Source organism: Fundulus heteroclitus, unplaced genomic scaffold, assembly GCF_011125445.2.
Source record: "Fundulus heteroclitus isolate FHET01 unplaced genomic scaffold, MU-UCD_Fhet_4.1 scaffold_697, whole genome shotgun sequence".
Taxonomy (NCBI): Eukaryota; Metazoa; Chordata; class Actinopteri; order Cyprinodontiformes; family Fundulidae; genus Fundulus; species Fundulus heteroclitus.
Genome location: NW_023397140.1, coordinates 44,574 through 61,531, shown reverse-complemented (window position 1 = coordinate 61,531; position 16,958 = coordinate 44,574). Strand labels below are relative to the sequence as shown.

At 39.3% G+C, this 16,958-nt stretch overlaps 1 protein-coding gene across 1 annotated transcript; it reads right to left on the bottom strand.

The window, feature by feature from the left end:
- Positions 1–900: 900 nt before the first annotated feature.
- On the bottom strand, positions 901–16,629 carry taok3b (TAO kinase 3b). The gene is made up of 8 exons (XM_012849353.3): positions 15,847–16,629; positions 12,285–12,521; positions 12,039–12,167; positions 11,730–11,933; positions 9,739–9,978; positions 9,392–9,604; positions 9,026–9,208; positions 901–2,712 (listed from the first exon to the last, which is right to left on the bottom strand). Exons 2-8 carry the CDS (start codon positions 12,468–12,470, stop codon positions 2,551–2,553), a joined length of 1,317 nt encoding a protein of 438 aa, XP_012704807.1. The 5' UTR covers positions 12,471–12,521; positions 15,847–16,629; the 3' UTR covers positions 901–2,550.
- Positions 16,630–16,958: the final 329 nt, after the last annotated feature.

Below are 16,958 nucleotides of genomic sequence, written 5' to 3'. Positions count from 1 at the left end.
CAGCAAGCCTCAAAGTAAACCTCTGCACGTCAAGTTCCCTCTCATCTCTTGTTCCCGTTTTTCTTCTTTCGGGTTTTCCGGTTATTCTTACCTGTATTTACATTTGTTAAGTAAGGAAGCAACAAACAAATAAATGTAGGTCACGGCGGTCATTTCCCACCAAAGAAGAGAAAACGTGAGAAGTTTCACACCACATAAAGCAGGCATTGCAGAGAAATTAAACCACACACACTAAGGATTCCTCTGTGTCAAGAAGCAGGATGTTGAATGTCGAGACTCTCTTTTTTTGTTTTCAACAAAATCTCTTTTATTTTGTCTTCGAACTGCACAGGAAATGGTGAATAAAATTCTTTAGGAAAGTCCCCTTTCTTCTAACTAAATACATCTTTCTAGTAACCTAAAATGTACACAAATTGTAAGGTCTGTTGTTCTGAAGCTCTCAGGCAAACACGCTCGAGCACCTCAAAAGCTTCGGTTGATACGTGACCAGACAACAACAACAAAAAGGCTTTACTGCATATGAGACAGAGTTTCTTGAAATTCTTAGAAAGTTCATGAAAAACCGAGCTTTGCCATTCAAACTTCAGAAATCAGTCGGGTCAGACAAGAGCCGTCTGGTTCTATTGCCTTCACAAACTGAGAGTTATTAGATTCCTACAGTTTAAAATACTTTGGGAATTTATGGGGGTATCTTTCCAGCCCCCCTTGTGAAGAACTAATTCAACTAATGATAGCATTTGATGTGGGGAAAAATAAAACTAAAAAGACCACTTTTGATAATGTTTAAAAAGTGACCCATGATGAAATAACTTCTTTTTATACATATAGTTCATTATTTGAGAAATTCACTGCATTAAGAGGGCTCCAAATAGGTCACGAATCTTTGAAAAACCTGTTGCATTTTTTTTTAACAAGAGGAGGTTGCAAAATGCTCACGAACCTTTTGTGAAACTCAATCGTTCTCCAAAAACAAAAACAAACCCCAAAACAAAAAGACAGCAAGGCTAAAGGTGGTATTAGAAATCAAGCACCAAAAATTATCTTTCCATTCACCATGAATGGAACAATTGTGCAACCTGTTCAATGACTCTAATGAACATGGTGGATAATATCGAAACCCTCAGACGCAAATTGCTCGAATGCAGCCCAGACCCACATGTTTGCAGAGTCTCTGATCTCTCAAAGATGGTCACGGGGAAAAAACAAGAAGTCCGTGGTTCCATTCACCAGCATTTATACAATCTGAAAGTCTAATGGTCCGACTTAGCAATATACTGAACTATTGTATGACCATTTCTCAACATTATAAAAAACCAAGCAAAATCTTTTATCGTTAAGCTCTGTTATCAGATAATAGACCAGTGTCTCTGTATATTCTAGCTATGTTCTCATGTACAAATATTCATATCAAAAATTATACAGCACAGATCTCACCATTTTTCCTTTACAAGATTAGTGAACAGTTAAAATGATTCACAAGTTTAGACGAACCCAAAAAAAAAAGACAACAACAAAAACAAAAAAAAAACTAAACAGTGCCGGCCTAAGTCAGTTAAAATATCGATATTACAAACACTTAACTCAAACCTGCTTCAGGCACAACTCAAATAAAGGCATTTGTGAAGAAAAAAAAAAAGAATCATATCAAATATGGCGCTTATGTCTAATATTGATAGGCTTGAAAAAAAAAGAACATATGCTATGACCACTTATTTACAAACGGCTAAAATCTCTGACAGATTCATGCTTCACTTCACAACCTGAATTTGTCCTTAAAGTGCATGCAATAATAAGCAGTTTGAGCGAGTGGGATGCCGAGTTGTGAGAGGATCGAACGGGTTCGATCGAGCTGATGCCAATTGATTCTACATACTGATAAATGAAATCTGCTGGAAAAGTTAGGGACCACAGTATACTGTATGTGTAAGCACATTGTGGCTGTATGACCAGTAGGAGAAATTAATCCTTGAAAAAAAAAAAAAAAAAAGCAAACCCCCAATGACCCCCCCATACAGTAATATTCACATTCAGAGATTTAAATTAAATAAATACAGCAAAATCAAATAATAATAAAGAAATAAAAGCAGCTTAACACCACGGGGGAGTCCGCAGTTCACATTCCACAATGTCCCTCCATGTAACACACACATTAAGCATCATATGAACATGATGGGTTTCTAATTAAACATATCAAAGTGCCCATTTTACTAAAATTTCCTGATTTGTTCGATTCATACCAAAAAAGAGGAGATGGCGTGGAGGAAAGAGTCTGTTATCGGAACACGTTAAGTTACACTAAGTTTGCTTGTTAGCAGACATGTTTAAGGATTCTTCTGTTCTGCTTTTTCCCTCCGAGTGTCACCGCAAAAGCAAAACAGCCTCTGTTCGAAGATGCAATATCTAAAGTGAGAGAGAGAGAAGAAGAAGAAGAAGAAGAAGAAGAGTAGCGGCGAAAGCTATCCAGTTTGTCTCCACGGATGCAGCAGAAACGGCCGATTGGATGTGAGCGGGGGCACGGATATGTTGTCCTTTAAAAAGATAGATCCACTTTCATCTGTTGTCTTCTTTGGGGAAGTCCAGCGATCCAAGGCTTCCAAAACCGAGGCTCCGACTCTCGGAGTCAAAAGCGCCGAGTTCTCTGTCCTGACGTTCCAGCAGGTGCTTGATCCTTTCCGTCCGCTCCTTCTGAAGGGCAGCCAGTTCCTCTTCAATCTGTAACCAGCACGGTTGGTATTTGATTATATCAAAGGCAAAAACATGAGCATATTTAAGAGATGGGGAAATGTGAAGTTGGAAGAAAGCATCATTCAGTTAAGATCAAAACTATTCATACCACTGGCAGATTTAGACTTAAAAGGATTCTCAATTGTCTGTTTATAAATGAGTCAGGCCTCTCTCAAAAGACAAGGTAAAAGGGTATCGACTTTCAAATAGTTTCTCTGATTTTATTTTCATTTTAATAAACAAAGGCATGATAGAAATTGAGTATTCCGCTCTCCATAATCCATCTATTTTCCTTTACCTGCAGGTGCCTATTTCCAGCGGACATTGGGCAAGAGGCGGGGTCCGCCCTGGACAAGTTGCCAGTCTGTCACAGGGCAACACAGAGACATAGAGGACGAACAACACTCACACCTAAGGGCAATTTAGAGCAGGGGTTCCAAAACTTTTCAGACTGCGAGCCCCAAAATAGCACTACCACAGACTGGTGACCCCCTTATGGTAGGTGGGATTTTTTGGGGGAGGAAATTACAAGAATAAAATAGTATTTGAAAAAGAACTCTTACAGAAAAGTGCTGTCTTACTCCTGCTTTAAAATGAGGAACGTTGAACATCTTATTAAGTTATACTGTGGTATCAGTTTTGCACACTGCAAAAAGGGAACAAAAAGTAGAATTTTCTTTAAATTAGTTTATTTATTCCTTGATTTGAGCAGGTAATTAAGACTATATGCCAAGTGAATAAGATTTTTGCACTAAAAATAGGAACAATCCATCTCCATCATCTTATTTGAAGTGCAGGATATCTATTCATCTTATTTTAAGGGTAAAAATACTCATTCGATTAGCAAATAGTCTTATTTACATGCTCAAATCAAGGAGAAATAAACTAATTTCAAGAAAATTTTACTTTGAGTTCCTTTTTTGCAGTGCAAATAAAGAAAAGGTGGGGGGCAGAGTCGTTCCTGACCCCCACTTTGGGAACCCTTGATTTAAACTAACAATCATGTTTTTGGACTGTGGGAGGAAACCAGAGTACCCAGAGACAACCCACACATGCACAGGGAGAACATGCAAACTCCATGCAGAAAGGTTGAACCCGGGGTTGAAACCCAGGACTGTTTTGCTGCAGGGCAACAGTGCTATCATCTATGCAGCCTTTTCTCAATTATGGATGGAAAAATATTTACTGCCAGTGCTCATAATAGCTAAACTATTTACTCTAGACCTACAGTATATCAACCTGGGGTAAGAATAACTTTAAATCTGTCTGTGTGGGAACTTATGTGTGGGAACCTGTGTGGGACTATGAGTCATCCCCCCAAAAGCTTGATGTATATCTCCATATATGGATGGTCTGCCAATCTGTCCCGCTAAAGACAACTCATACTATTTTCTCAACAAAAACATCTTAATAATTTATATTCTCATACAGTAGAAACAGCCATAATAAACACGTCCTGCTGGCTGTTTTACTCCATACGTCCCGCATTGTTCAACCAACCAAGCATAGTGTCCTGTACATTTTTGCATAATTTATTTGTGTTAATTCCTAAGCAAGAAAATTGGAACCGAACATTGAGTTCCTGAATCCGGACATCTTCATCGCCCGAGTCTTAAAGCAGGTAATCCCTGCAGGATAATGGAGAGAGTGAGATTTACATGCAGTGGTTACTGTGCCAGCAGTGCCATTCATGGTCACACCTCAGTCTGAAACCAGAAGGCTGTCTGACACCTGAAGTGATCTTAATTCTCACTGAAACTTGTGCCAACAGATGCTATGTTGCGGGAGTACCACTCTTTTTTTTTTATTCTCACACAAGGTAACTAAATAGTTTAAATGGCAAACAACATCAAATGAACGGTAAATAAAGTAAGATTTCTCAACAGAGTGTGAGCTACTTTCATAAAAATCATCTTGATGGTTGGTAGATGTTAAGAAACAAGACTTTTAGGATATCAAAAAAAAACAAATAAATCACACGACAGCTTATACATTTCACAATTAATACGTCATATTTAGGAGTCATGCACTGTTATGAATAACAAACATCCAAACATTGACTACATTTGACTGAATAAGATAACTAATATGTATATTTTGGACTGTGCAATGTGTTTTCAGGCCTATTATTTGTCTCAACAAACATGTCTTTGAGCCAGTTTGCAAATCTCTCGACACTTTTCCAAGTGCTCAAGGATTTTTTTTCTCTCCTTTTTTCTAATCCCAACAGCAAGGCTGACTCAGCAGCTTTAAAATTTATGGTAAGGTTGAGTATTTTTTTTTCTTAGAGAGGACTTCTCTTTTCACTTTCCTTTGTGTGGTTCCTGTTTTTGTAGCTCCAATTCCACATCCGTTAATCAATTTGCCAATAGGACATTTGAGATTTAGTCATATTCTGCTGATGTATTAAACTGTCATTAGTTATTCTAATGTTTCGATAGCTGTAGTTTTTTTTAGAAGCTATAGACCTGAGGTAACTGTCTTTTTTGTGACTCAAACTGGAAGAAATGTTGCTTAAATTATGTATTTGCTGATGTCTGCATGAATTTTATACAGAGTTCTCTAAGGTCCAGCCACAAAATTTCATTTTGGCTGAATTTTAATCATCATTATGACACATCAATTCTCTTCTATTTCAAAAGTTCTGGTGCTTATTGAAGAAGTTCCTGGGCTAGTTCAATTTAGAGCTGATGGACTGATGCCCTCAAATACACACCTAGGAGACATCGGGGCTAACTTAATGACTACGAGATGCTCAGGCCCTGTGGATAGAAAACGAGCCCAAACCATCAGGCCACTGCCTCCATGCATTACAGTTGGTATGAATGTCTGTTCTTTTGGTGCATTTTCTTCTACACTTTGGTCTAGTCTGTTGTTCAGACAGGGTGTAACATTTAACATGCAACCTGAGGCCTGTAGATTTTAAGCAGGAGCTCTTAGATAAAATAACTGCTTTGCGCAGTCTTACTTTGGTCAGACAAGAAACCACAACCACAAATCCACAAAGGTTTTTGTGGATTTGTCCAAATTTGCTTTGATACTGATTTTGTTTTCATTAAACTTAAAACATAAACTTAATAAGATAATGACTGAAACAAAGAGGGGGACACAGTGTCAAACAAATATAGAGTTGTTTTGGGAGAATCTTTACAATTTTGGTTTCTCATGATCAGGATCCACTTGGGAGTTTTGATGTTTTTAAATTTGGCCTAGTCGCGCACTATGAGTTCACAAATTTCTATGCCAGTAGCTGCCTCTTATTTGAAGATGATAATATAGTTTTCTTCCTGTTCTTTATAGCCATAGAGTGTAAGTAGGCCCATTTAATTTTGTGTTGTCGCCACCTACTGGCTCAACATAAGTATTAAAGTGTTTCTTATTGTAATCCCAGAGTCCATGTAAAAGATTTTGAAAATTATAATGCAGATTACAGAAAATAAGCTTCTTTTGATGAATTACTCCTGTTGATCCATATGCTTTGCATGCTGGGACTCACTTTTATTTGCCCTTTTGTTGCTAGGGCCTGAGCTGGTCAACTGTATTTGAGTAGCAGACTTTGGCTAACACTTGTTTTCTTCTATAGAAGTAAAGAGAGACAATTTACACTGTCTTTTACACCATAGGTTGTTCCACAGATAACAAATGTCTGGATGAGTTATTTTTACCTGGTTTAATGAATAGATCCTTTGAAATGGAAACACCATAATTATTCCTGTTTATCTAGCTATAATTGTTTTGCTTCAGTCTACACCTGAAGAACTTCAGCTGATTTACAGAATAACCAAGACAGGTATAGTGTCTTTCAAATGTGTACTGTTACACTGACATAATTCCTGCGCGATAAAATAATTGCACAATAAATAATTTCAAACATTTTCCAGTTTTAATGTGACATATATCATTTAAAATTCCACTGAAAAACAAATAAATCTGTTGGAAGTTCCAATAACTTGGTCTCATACATGTGTATACCCTAATCTAATTCAAACAGATTGTCTCTTTTAGATACAAGATATTATTTAATGCCTTGTGCCAATACTTTTTATGCAACATTAGCATTCAGTCTTCACGGATAAACACCTAATATCAATTATAATAATCTGGTTAATCTGAAAGAACATCTAGCTGTCAAAGTTGGATTTTCCTGATAAATGTTTGGTCTGCATCCTTTAGGTAAAGCCGGTGTCAGTCAGAAGAAGAGCACAAACAGAATTTAACATCATCGTATATGCAGTGAAGATGGTTATCAATAGTAACTGAAGAAAATATCTTGACAATAACTTTGGGCTTTCAAAGCAGAATAATTTTCTTCCAAAGATAGCATCTAAACCCAACTAAAATCTTCCAAAACAGAAGTAAGAACATATTATGGTCCAATTAACCTTGTGTCCTAACTCCAAAACAAACATGTGCCCCCGGTGCATTTATTTGTACTGAGGAAGCTGTTTGTCCAACTAAAATAAATCATAACTCTCTGAATTTTGACCCAATCTTCACACGGTTTGGTTTATTAGAAACTGTGGAGATATGGTTATGATACAGGATGCTGTCATGCATAAAAAACATGTTTAATGCTGAAATAGGTTGTTTAAACAACCTATTTAATAAACGTATGCTCTTTAACAGACATACATATGGCATATCAATGTATAAATATGTGATTTCTTACAGGAATACTTTGTTTTATGCTATTTACCAAAGGGAGACATGAGGTATGGCATATTATTAAATATCTGAATAAATAGGTGCTTTCATGCTGAAATACTTTGTTTTATGCTCTTAAACTAAGAGAAATGTGTTATTATAAATTAATACAATTTATATTTTAATAAGGAAACAAGTTGGATTGTTCATTTAAATTTATTTAATTCTCTCCTTTCTCACACAGGTACAATCCTGAGCCTTCTCTTAACACCGACATAAATGTCTTCATATTTTTGTGTGCTGTGCATGCACAACTGCATAAACAGTTTTTTTAAAGGCCTGGAAAAGTGTTCTTTAAAATTGCCAGCTCATCCCCACTGCCCTTCTTGCAACTAGAGCTGAAGCCTTGAGTATGAGAGACCCATCCAATATGGCGGCGCCACACAATGCGCTCCAGGACGTAATGAGGCATCTATGTATTTAATGTCTATGCTCAAAACAGTCAGGCAGCTGAGGGAAAGCTGAATATGAAGACAAATTGAATCTTTCATCTCAGTGAGATCAACAAGAGAATGGTTTCATCAGAACGGACATAATATTTTGGAATGACTGAACCAAAGCCCAGAGCTAAATCTATCAGAAAATCTGTGAGGTTTTCTGAGAAGAACAGTGGTCAACAGATATAATTGAAGTATGACAGGTTTGGAGAACTTTTATGAAATACTGATCAAATGCTGCTATGACAAGATGTTGGATTTCAAACAATGAAGAGTGAATGCTGAGATTAAAAAAAGGTGCTTTAGAAAACTATTACTTTAAATAAGCAAACGGACAGAATTTATGTTGCGCCTTTTTAGTTCCACTGACCACTCAAAGCATTTCACACTAGAGCCACATTGCCACACACTCCCAATTGTAACGTGTACCGATTCATACACCAACGGCAGGCAACTTGGGGTAAAGTGCCTTGCTCAGGAGCACTTTGACTTGTGACTAAGGGGAACTGGAATCAAATCCACAACCTTCAGGTTACAAATTCTCTACCCACTGATCCACAGTCAGTCTCTACAATCAGGATATAGGATTATTTTATTATTTTTTTTAGTATGCATTTTTTTAAATTGTTATATTTAAAATAACATATAAACAACTCATGTCATATTAAAGGTGGGGGATATAATATAAATAATTTATCACTGCTTCCTTTTTTATTGGTTTTTACCCTTTTGATGTTCATGTCGAAAGATGTGCTGAATGGAAAGCACCTGTTGATGTAAAACAAACCCTAGTGGTAGAAAAGTGGACAAAAGGACACAATCCCTGTTTTGTAGCCATCTTTCTTATGTGAATTTGAGTTTTTGATTAATTAAAGAATTAACTTGGATATTATTTGCATTTGCTGTGTACATGTTTGTTTCAAAAGCCTGCTTGGCTAATTTTATATACACTGCTTTGTAAAGGTAAAAAAAAAAATAAATGCTATGTCAATACCTACATTGTAATCAGCTGCAGTACACCCACTTCTACACATTAGGGTTTATATTTCATGCCCCAAAAACTTTACTTAGGGGAAGACCTTCTAAGACCTCTGCTGCTGAAGTAATCCCAGCATGTAAGATCATTTTATTAAAGTATTTTACCACTGCTCGGATCTTACCTTCTGTTCAAGGTGTGCTCTCCGGATGGAAACCTTCTGCTCAAGTTTTTGCAGCTCTCGCTCGTGTTGGGTCTCCATCTGTGACTTGGTTTTTTTCTGGTAGGCATCCAGGAGCTCCATCTCCTGTTTCAGCTGCTGCTTCAGAGCTTGGACCTCGCCTTCCTGCTCTGCTTCTAGTCGCATCTGAAAAAAAAAAAAAAAAAAAAAAAATGTAGGAAACAACCAAGCGGGAGATGTTGGTGTCAAAGTTTAATCATTCTCAAGCCTCTGCTATCAAACAACGAGCCGATAACTGGGTAAAATGTAGAACGGTGGCGCTCTTAAAATATGAAAACATTGTACAGGTGACTTGAAAAATCTTTGTACCGCTTGCGAGGCCATCAGTTCGTTGATGCTCTGTTCGTACTGCTCAGCGAGTACCGCCAACTTCCGCGTTTGCTCCTCCTTCAGGTTCTTCAGGATCATTTTATGGTTGCCTTTGGGAGAAACCTCCAGCTGATGGTTCCTCAGAGCCTTGTACTGCTTGTTCTGCACCTTGCATGTATCCTGAAACTGTTTTTTGATCTGCATCTCCAGGGTCTGCGCAAAAGGTACGGGCAAATGTGAATCACAATGCAAAGTTTCAGCCACATCCAGTGTCAGAAAAAAACGACAATGAGATTTAAATAGCACGAAACAAAAAAAATAAAGAAAGAAGTAAATTTCCCAAACACCTTGAGGTTTCTTGGCTGCTGGCGCTGCTCCAGGGTGTGTTTTCTGTGCAGTTCTGTCTGTCGTCGGCTGTTGTACTCCTCCTGGTTTTCTAGCTCGGTCTGGTGCTGCAGCCTCAGGAGTTCCACCCGCAGCTTCTGTAGCATCTGTAGCTGCCTGTGCTCCAGGTCCTGGGTGGACTCATCCTGCCGGATCATCATGGCGTGCTCCATCTCCTTCTGTGTCCGCTTCTTGTTCAGCTCCTTAAACAAGATGATTGAGTGCAATTTTATTTTTTTATTTTTTTTGTATCTTTCTGTGTGTGCTTATTTATTAATTTATTTATTACCAACATTACATTTCATTTCCATTAGTTTTTAATCCAACATCCCGCCTTCACAAGATGATAACCTCTAAAACGTGTACATAGATCGTTTGTGCTTCCGATGCTTTTGTGTTTTTCATCTATGCTGATGATGCAAAATACTACACCAAGCTAAGCTAAATTCTCATGTCATTTTACCTCCCAATGTTCCCAAAGCCTGTATGGAAAACATTTGATGATTTTTTTTTTGGAAAGTTCCTTGGGAGCAGAATTTTATTGCTGCAATTTTTAGACAGTTTACAAAAACCTCTATTTTTCAGTTGTTGCTTTTTTAAGCAATACGGATTCCGTCCACATACGGTAACCTTATTTTTAACATAATGAAACTTTTATTTCAACCTGTTTGACAAAAAGACTTCAAAGAAAGCTATCCATGTGCAAACTAAATCAACTCAAGCAAATATGTGGTTTCTAAAGACACCTACCACAGATTGAGTATATAATCATTACTAATAAATATATTAAACATGGATATGATAACAACAAAAACAACATGAATTGATAACATATATGTTTAGTTATTTTGTCATTTTCTTGTGGCATTTTAGTGTTAATATGCCTTTTACCATCATTTATTTTTCACTTTAAAATAAGAAGAGGACCTCAAAACTCAAAATTTGTTGATTTGCAGCCCCAAGTGGAGCCCAGTCCCCAATTTTAGGAGCCACTGTTTTCGCCCATTCATGAACCAGTTTTCCAGCACGGCATGCAGTGTTGTTCTGCTCCAGGAGGCCAGAAAATACTGTTTCAGGTTTTTTTTAAGGGGATACATCTGTTCAGGAACCCTGTTTAGGTAGCTGTAGCTGAAATATAATCTGCATGAAACAGAATTAGTAGTTTCCTAGAAGCACTAACCCAAAAGAGCCCCCTATTTCTGCATTGTATCCACAACACATCCTGGTTCAACATATTTTTCAGCAGGAAGCAAAAAAAAAAAAAAAAATCCAGGCTCCAGACACAGCTATCCATTTTATATAAAACAAGCTTTCGATCCAGCATACAGGCCATCGTGTTCCACTGGTAACATTTTTATGCAGAGGGTGACCAGCATAAACATCCCAACAGATCTGCAGACATACTTTTTCTCGCAAACCAAACAGAGATACATTAGGGGTTCTCAGACATTTCTTTAAAATCAGCTTTAATTTTCTCAGCAGTTTAAGCTGCAGTGGCTGTACTAATGTGGACAACACAGGCTGGCCTCCCCTCACCATTTGCATACATGAGCTGCTAAGCAACCTGTCACCGGTTACACTGTTTCCCCCCCTATGAACCACTTTTAGACGCTCCTGGCCATCACCTATGAGGTGACGCCGTGTTAACCACATCAACAGAACAAATGATTGCCTGGTCATATTGTTTTGCCTGATATCATGGCTGAAATCTGCCCACAGTACTACCAAAAAGCAGAATAATAGCAGTACCTGCAGCTGGAGAGAACATGTGAGCGTAACAGAGATCTTATTCTGCGTACCACAACAAAAAGGAATTTTAAAAAAAGCCAAGAAATTCAGGATAGTTCATGAAACCTTGTTTTAAACAGAAGAATGTGTAGCCCTAACTCTAAAACAGGAAAAGCCTTTATAGTTATGATCTTCAGAGCTGCGTAATGGCAGGAAATCACATTACCTCTCTTAACTGCTCCTGTTCAAACTCGTGCCGTCTGATCAGGCTCCTGCGTTTGAGGGCCCGGCAGCTGCGGTCATAGACCAGCCTCTGCTGGGCCAGCAGGTGGGCCTCCTCCTCAGCCTGGGAGTGCTGCACGGTTTCTTTGTACCTGGACAGCCGTTCCTGTTTCTCCTCCTTGGATGCACAGGTGTCCTCATTCATCTCCTGCACAAACAGGATCGAAGGTTGGAGACATTAAAGTTCTTTCTTTTTTTTTTTTGACAGAAGTCATGCATAACTCGGTGAACATAATCTGCTGGCGGTAGTTACATCCTTGATCTTGTCTTTGCAAAGCCTGTATTCCTTCTTCTGGTTCTCCAAGAAACCAGTCAGCTCTTTCTTTTGTTGGGCAACAATCTGTTGCTGTATTCTCCTCTCCTCTGCCGCAACTGATTTCATCTGTTAGGAGAGAACAGAATATTCACCCTTTCCTGTACGAGTCTGAACGTTAGTACAGAGCTAAGAGCGTTCCTTCGTTTCCCGCTCATTCATACCTAGCGGCTGTTGAGGCCTTACCTCTTTATCCGTTTGAGCAACATGGCGTTTGGCCAGCCGTTCCAGCTCAATGTAAGTGTTGTTCGCATGAGTTTCTAATTCCTTCTGCAGCCTGAGCATGTGCTCATCCATCTCGGCCTTTAGCCTGTTCTCCAGGGCGATCAGCTGCTTCTGGTGCTGTCGCCGCATGCGCTTATACCCAGACATCTGCTCCCGCAGCTCAAAGTCCTGCTCATGCTCCTGGATCTACCTGATGCCCTAGACAGGAGAACGCAGGGTGGGAAAGGAGCTGAGCAGGCAGAAAGAAGCAACAACGTGGTGTACGAAGGCAAACTTGAAACTTGGAACTATAGCTGTCACATACGCCCAGAAAAATCAAGATAAGTGGACAACAAGCTGGTTGAATAAGTGTGCGCTCCCCTCAAACTAAAGCTTTGTTGAAGCAATGTTTCAACCTCAGCTTTTTGGTAGACATCAATCAGCATCTCATTTCTTGCCCAGTCTACCTGCACAGATTCTCCAGATCTATCAAATTAGGATCTTGTCTCTTGTTCACAGTCCTCTCCTTGTGGTCCCACAGACTTTCTGACAAATGTAGTCCTGAATCCAGCCTGATTGTCTTGTTCGATCTCATCTTTTCCTCAGTTAAGGAGAAATGTTCAGTTTTTGTAATGTCTAAATTGTCCGGTTATGGATGATTCTCTACAATGTTCCATGGTGTACAAATAGTGCTGTGCATATATTAATATTCTTCTCCTGACTGACACCTCTGTGCAATGAGATCCTTTTGATACTTTGTAACCTCTTTGCAATCTATGGCTTTCGCTAAAAGGAAAAGAAAAACAGGCTAATGCGATGAAAATGTTAGTGAGAAAGCTGAATTTTGGTTTAGGGTCAGATTAAATGGCAGGTGTGACCCCAAGAAGACGTTGAGCTGAAGGTGGATTAAAATGGGCTTTTTGAGGTTTTTGCACACTTATGCAAACAGGTTATGTTAGGTTATTAGACTGTGGCGATCTGGTTAACATGAATGTAACTGTTTGGTCTTATGAAAAACAGAAATGGTTTATCATGCTGCTTGGCTGTTTGTAAGCAAATACTCGCCATTACAACCTTTATAAGATGGTTCTAGGACATCATTGCCACTAGAAGAAAATCTTGTTGTTTGGACAACAAATTATGTCCAGAACATAGTTAACTTGGATTCATTACTATCACCAAGCAGTGTAAAACAACGGTTTTAGTACAACATTAAAACGAAAAGAAAAGCCAAGCAGCTCAGCAGAACTATGTCACTTCATTTAATTCAGCCTCTATACAAGTGTGTTGGATTTTCTTGAGTCTTGAGCATCCATTTTGCAGTGATTGTTGAGTTTTTTTGTTGTTGTTTTTTGCTTTCTTTTCATGCCATTGTATTAACAGTGCATCAAAATCCAAAAAGTGTTGCCCTCTTTGTCATATTACAGCTGCAAACTTTAATGCATTTTATCAGAGCGTCAATATGACAACACAAAGCAGCACAAAGTTGTGAATTCAAGAGAAAACAATGGATGGTTTTCAAAAAGTTTGAAAAATAATAATCGGAAAAGTGTGGTATGCCGGTGTGTTCTGTCCCTTTTACCTCCAAAGTAAATGGAGTGCAATGTGTTACCTTCAGAAGTTAGCTAATTACTAAACAGAGTGCTCCTGTGTGTAATTTAATCTTTGTATAAATAAAGATGGTCTACGAAGGCCTGAGGAATTTCCTTGAAGATCATTCGTGAGCAAATCGCAGAGGGTATACAGGTATGGAGAGGTTTAAAGCCGAGTCAGGTTACAAGACAATATCCAAAGCTTTTAGCATCTCAGGGTGCACTTTGCAAGTCATTGTCCAGAAATGGGGAAAAAGTAGGACACAACTGCAAAGCTACCAAGGAAGACATGGCCATCAATCCTGGGCCTCAGGACCCGCTGTCCTGTGGATGTTGTGTCCCTGCTCCAGCACACCTGAATCAAATGATCGCATTACCTGCTCACCAGCCATCAGGGGTTGCAGAGGCATCTTCATCACCAATTTATTTAAGTCAGGTGTGTGGAGGCAGGGAAAGACCTAAAACAGGCAGAACAGTGGGTCCCAAGAACCAGGATTGAAAACCACGGGCCTGGTGACTATGGAGGAGCTGCAGCTATTCATAGCTCAATTGGGAATATCTGTGGACAGGACAGCTATTGGTTGTGCTCTGTCCAAATAAATCCTTTGCAAGACCCTAATCCTTTGGTACACTGTTGATGAAAGAAAGCCAAAATAGGTATTGTCTAAAGTCTGGCACAGGTTACTTAGGGGGGAAAGCAAACATATGGAAGAAAGGCTTTTGGCTAGTTGTGTCTTTATTTCTTCCTGTAAAACTGTTTTTTTGTGGCAGGAAAACTAAAGCCTTGAGCACACCCATCCCCACAGTGACGTGGTGGTGGCAGAGTCATGCTGCGGGGATTGTTTTTGTCAGCAAGGACAGAGTAGCTGGTCAAAATTAAAGGGAACATGGAGCTAAATCCAAGACAAAAATCTTAACTTTCAGCGAGAGCTGCCAAAATCAAATCGAGGACATGCAGGGGGACTTGAAGACCGACGGTCAGAAATGTTATCAAACAGCTCAGCCTCTGGATGGGGAAAGCTTGTAGAGTCATACCCTAAAAAGGTTTAATAAAACAGTCAGGGGAGCTGAACAGAAATGCACACCACAGTTTTCAGATTTTTATTTGTAAAAAGATGTTAAAACCAAGTATAATTTTCCTTTCATGTCACAATAAAGGCCCACTTTGTGCAAGCCTATCACATTAAATTCCATAAAAGGTCTATGGTCAAGACATGACCCCCCACAGCTGAAAAAATGTTGCATTTCAAAAGGAATATGCTGATGAAGATATTCCAGGACATGGCAAGTAAAAAAATTATTAAAAATCAAAACAACTGGACTCCAGTTCATGTAGTTAAGAACAATTTCCTCTCCATACAAAGGACTTTTTCGATTCAAAAGATTCGAGAAAGCCCTTCATAAGACACATTTTCATCTACATGAACTGAAGTCCAGTTGTTTTGATTTTTAACCCTTTTTTGATTTAAATATAGGAAATTTCAGCTAAATAAAGATGTTCTTTATCAGCTCTATTAGAATCAACTTTTTATACAGTATTTTGTCTTTTAATGCCAAGTTTGATGAAAAACTATTGTAATGAACAAGAGTATTGAGCAAAAAAAAAAAAAAAGACTGATTGCGACAGCCCTCTAAAAAAAATGAGAATACTCAGAGTATCTGGAAATAAAAACCTTTCACGTGTAATTATTAAAAAAACACAAACGTTTGCGACTATGGAGACACCAGGCAGATATATTTGTACATACAAATGCAATCCACGCATAAAAGCAGAGGCAGAGGGGGAAGCTAAAGATGGGGAAAAAAGATGACATCCATTAACTGGATCTGGTTGCCATGACTACAGATGTACAGCTGAGAACACAGACACTTACGCGCGCCCGTGCATGCGCGCGCGCACGCGCACACACCAATTTTTCATGCAAACGGCGGAGCTCGGGCGTGCAGCGTACCAAAGGTGCTGATTTGATGGTGGTGATGTGTTCACGGATCTGGCAGTCGAGAGACCGACTCTAGTTAGATGTAGGCCGCAGCTCTGGCCTGGCGTCCCTGTGCACGGCCTCATCCCTCACGCAAGCATGGTCCTGCAGGGGGGGAGGAAAAGGAGGAGATAGTGGGGCTGGGTGCTTCCCAGGCCCGCCGCGCTCGTTTTTCCCGCTGGAGCCGCTGTCAGTGCCGAATCTCCCCGAAAGCAGCACGCATCCAGCGTTAAATGCATCCTTTCCCCTGCTTGCTCCCCGGCTACTGCGTGCGAGTCCTTCCTATGAGAGAAAAGGGCATTGCCGAACGCAAACGCGGGCAACGCCGAAAGGGGCAGCCTCTCTGGATGTGATCGCTCTCTCTGGCGTCCTCCTCTTGGAAAACTGGAGGAATCAAACGGCTCCGCCGGATGAGGGCGAATTACGCAATGCCTACCATTAACAATCAGAAAGACACCTCACGGCTGTATCTTCCTGACACTCTTCTTTTCCGTTTCAAAAGGCAGGAGACATTTGGGAGGAAAAATGGTTCCCCTGTCTTCCTGTGATCGAATGTGGTAGCATGTTGAAAAACTCTCGATTCAGATAAGGCACATCCCAACATGGTTTTTCCACGAACGTGGCGTTCAGTGATCCGCTTGTATTCCACGCGAATTTCTGCCCTACATTTACAGCGCACTTGGTCATGGTAGGTGGTTCTGGTGCCTTCTATTCATCTCTTTCCTCTGTCCCTTTCCTACACTCCCCCTTCCTTTAAAGAGACACAACAGTACAGTCACATCTCAACAAGGCTGAGGTAATTTCTAAAGGGATGCAATCTCTTTCCTTTTTTTTTTTCTTCCACTATCATTATCATTTAGCTTGTAATATAAGAAGAACACCTCACAATGTAGGGAATCTGTAATATAAAACTGATTTATTGCATATTTTATAATGCAGCATATATGCGTTATCGTTTTCTTAAAGGTAAAAATGTTGTATGTTGAGCCCCAACTGTTTGAATACTTGAATTGTAAAGAAAGAAAAATAATAGAGAATAAACTGGAGTAATGTTTGACTTTTTAAAAATAAAGTGTCTGGATAAA

What these genes read in the sequence shown, in the direction of transcription:
- taok3b (XM_012849353.3), bottom strand. Translation starts at nt 12,470, where the DNA reads ATGTCTGGGTATAAGCGCATGCGGCGACAGCACCAGAAGCAGCTGATC. An exon ending in AACAGGAGCAGTTAAGAGAG is followed by an intron (nt 9,979 to 11,729) that starts GTAATGTGATTT and finishes ATCTTGTTTAAG; the next exon opens with GAGCTGAACAAGAAGCGGAC. An exon ending in GAGCACACCTTGAACAGAAG is followed by an intron (nt 2,713 to 9,025) that starts GTAAGATCCGAG and finishes TGCTGGTTACAG; the next exon opens with ATTGAAGAGGAACTGGCTGC.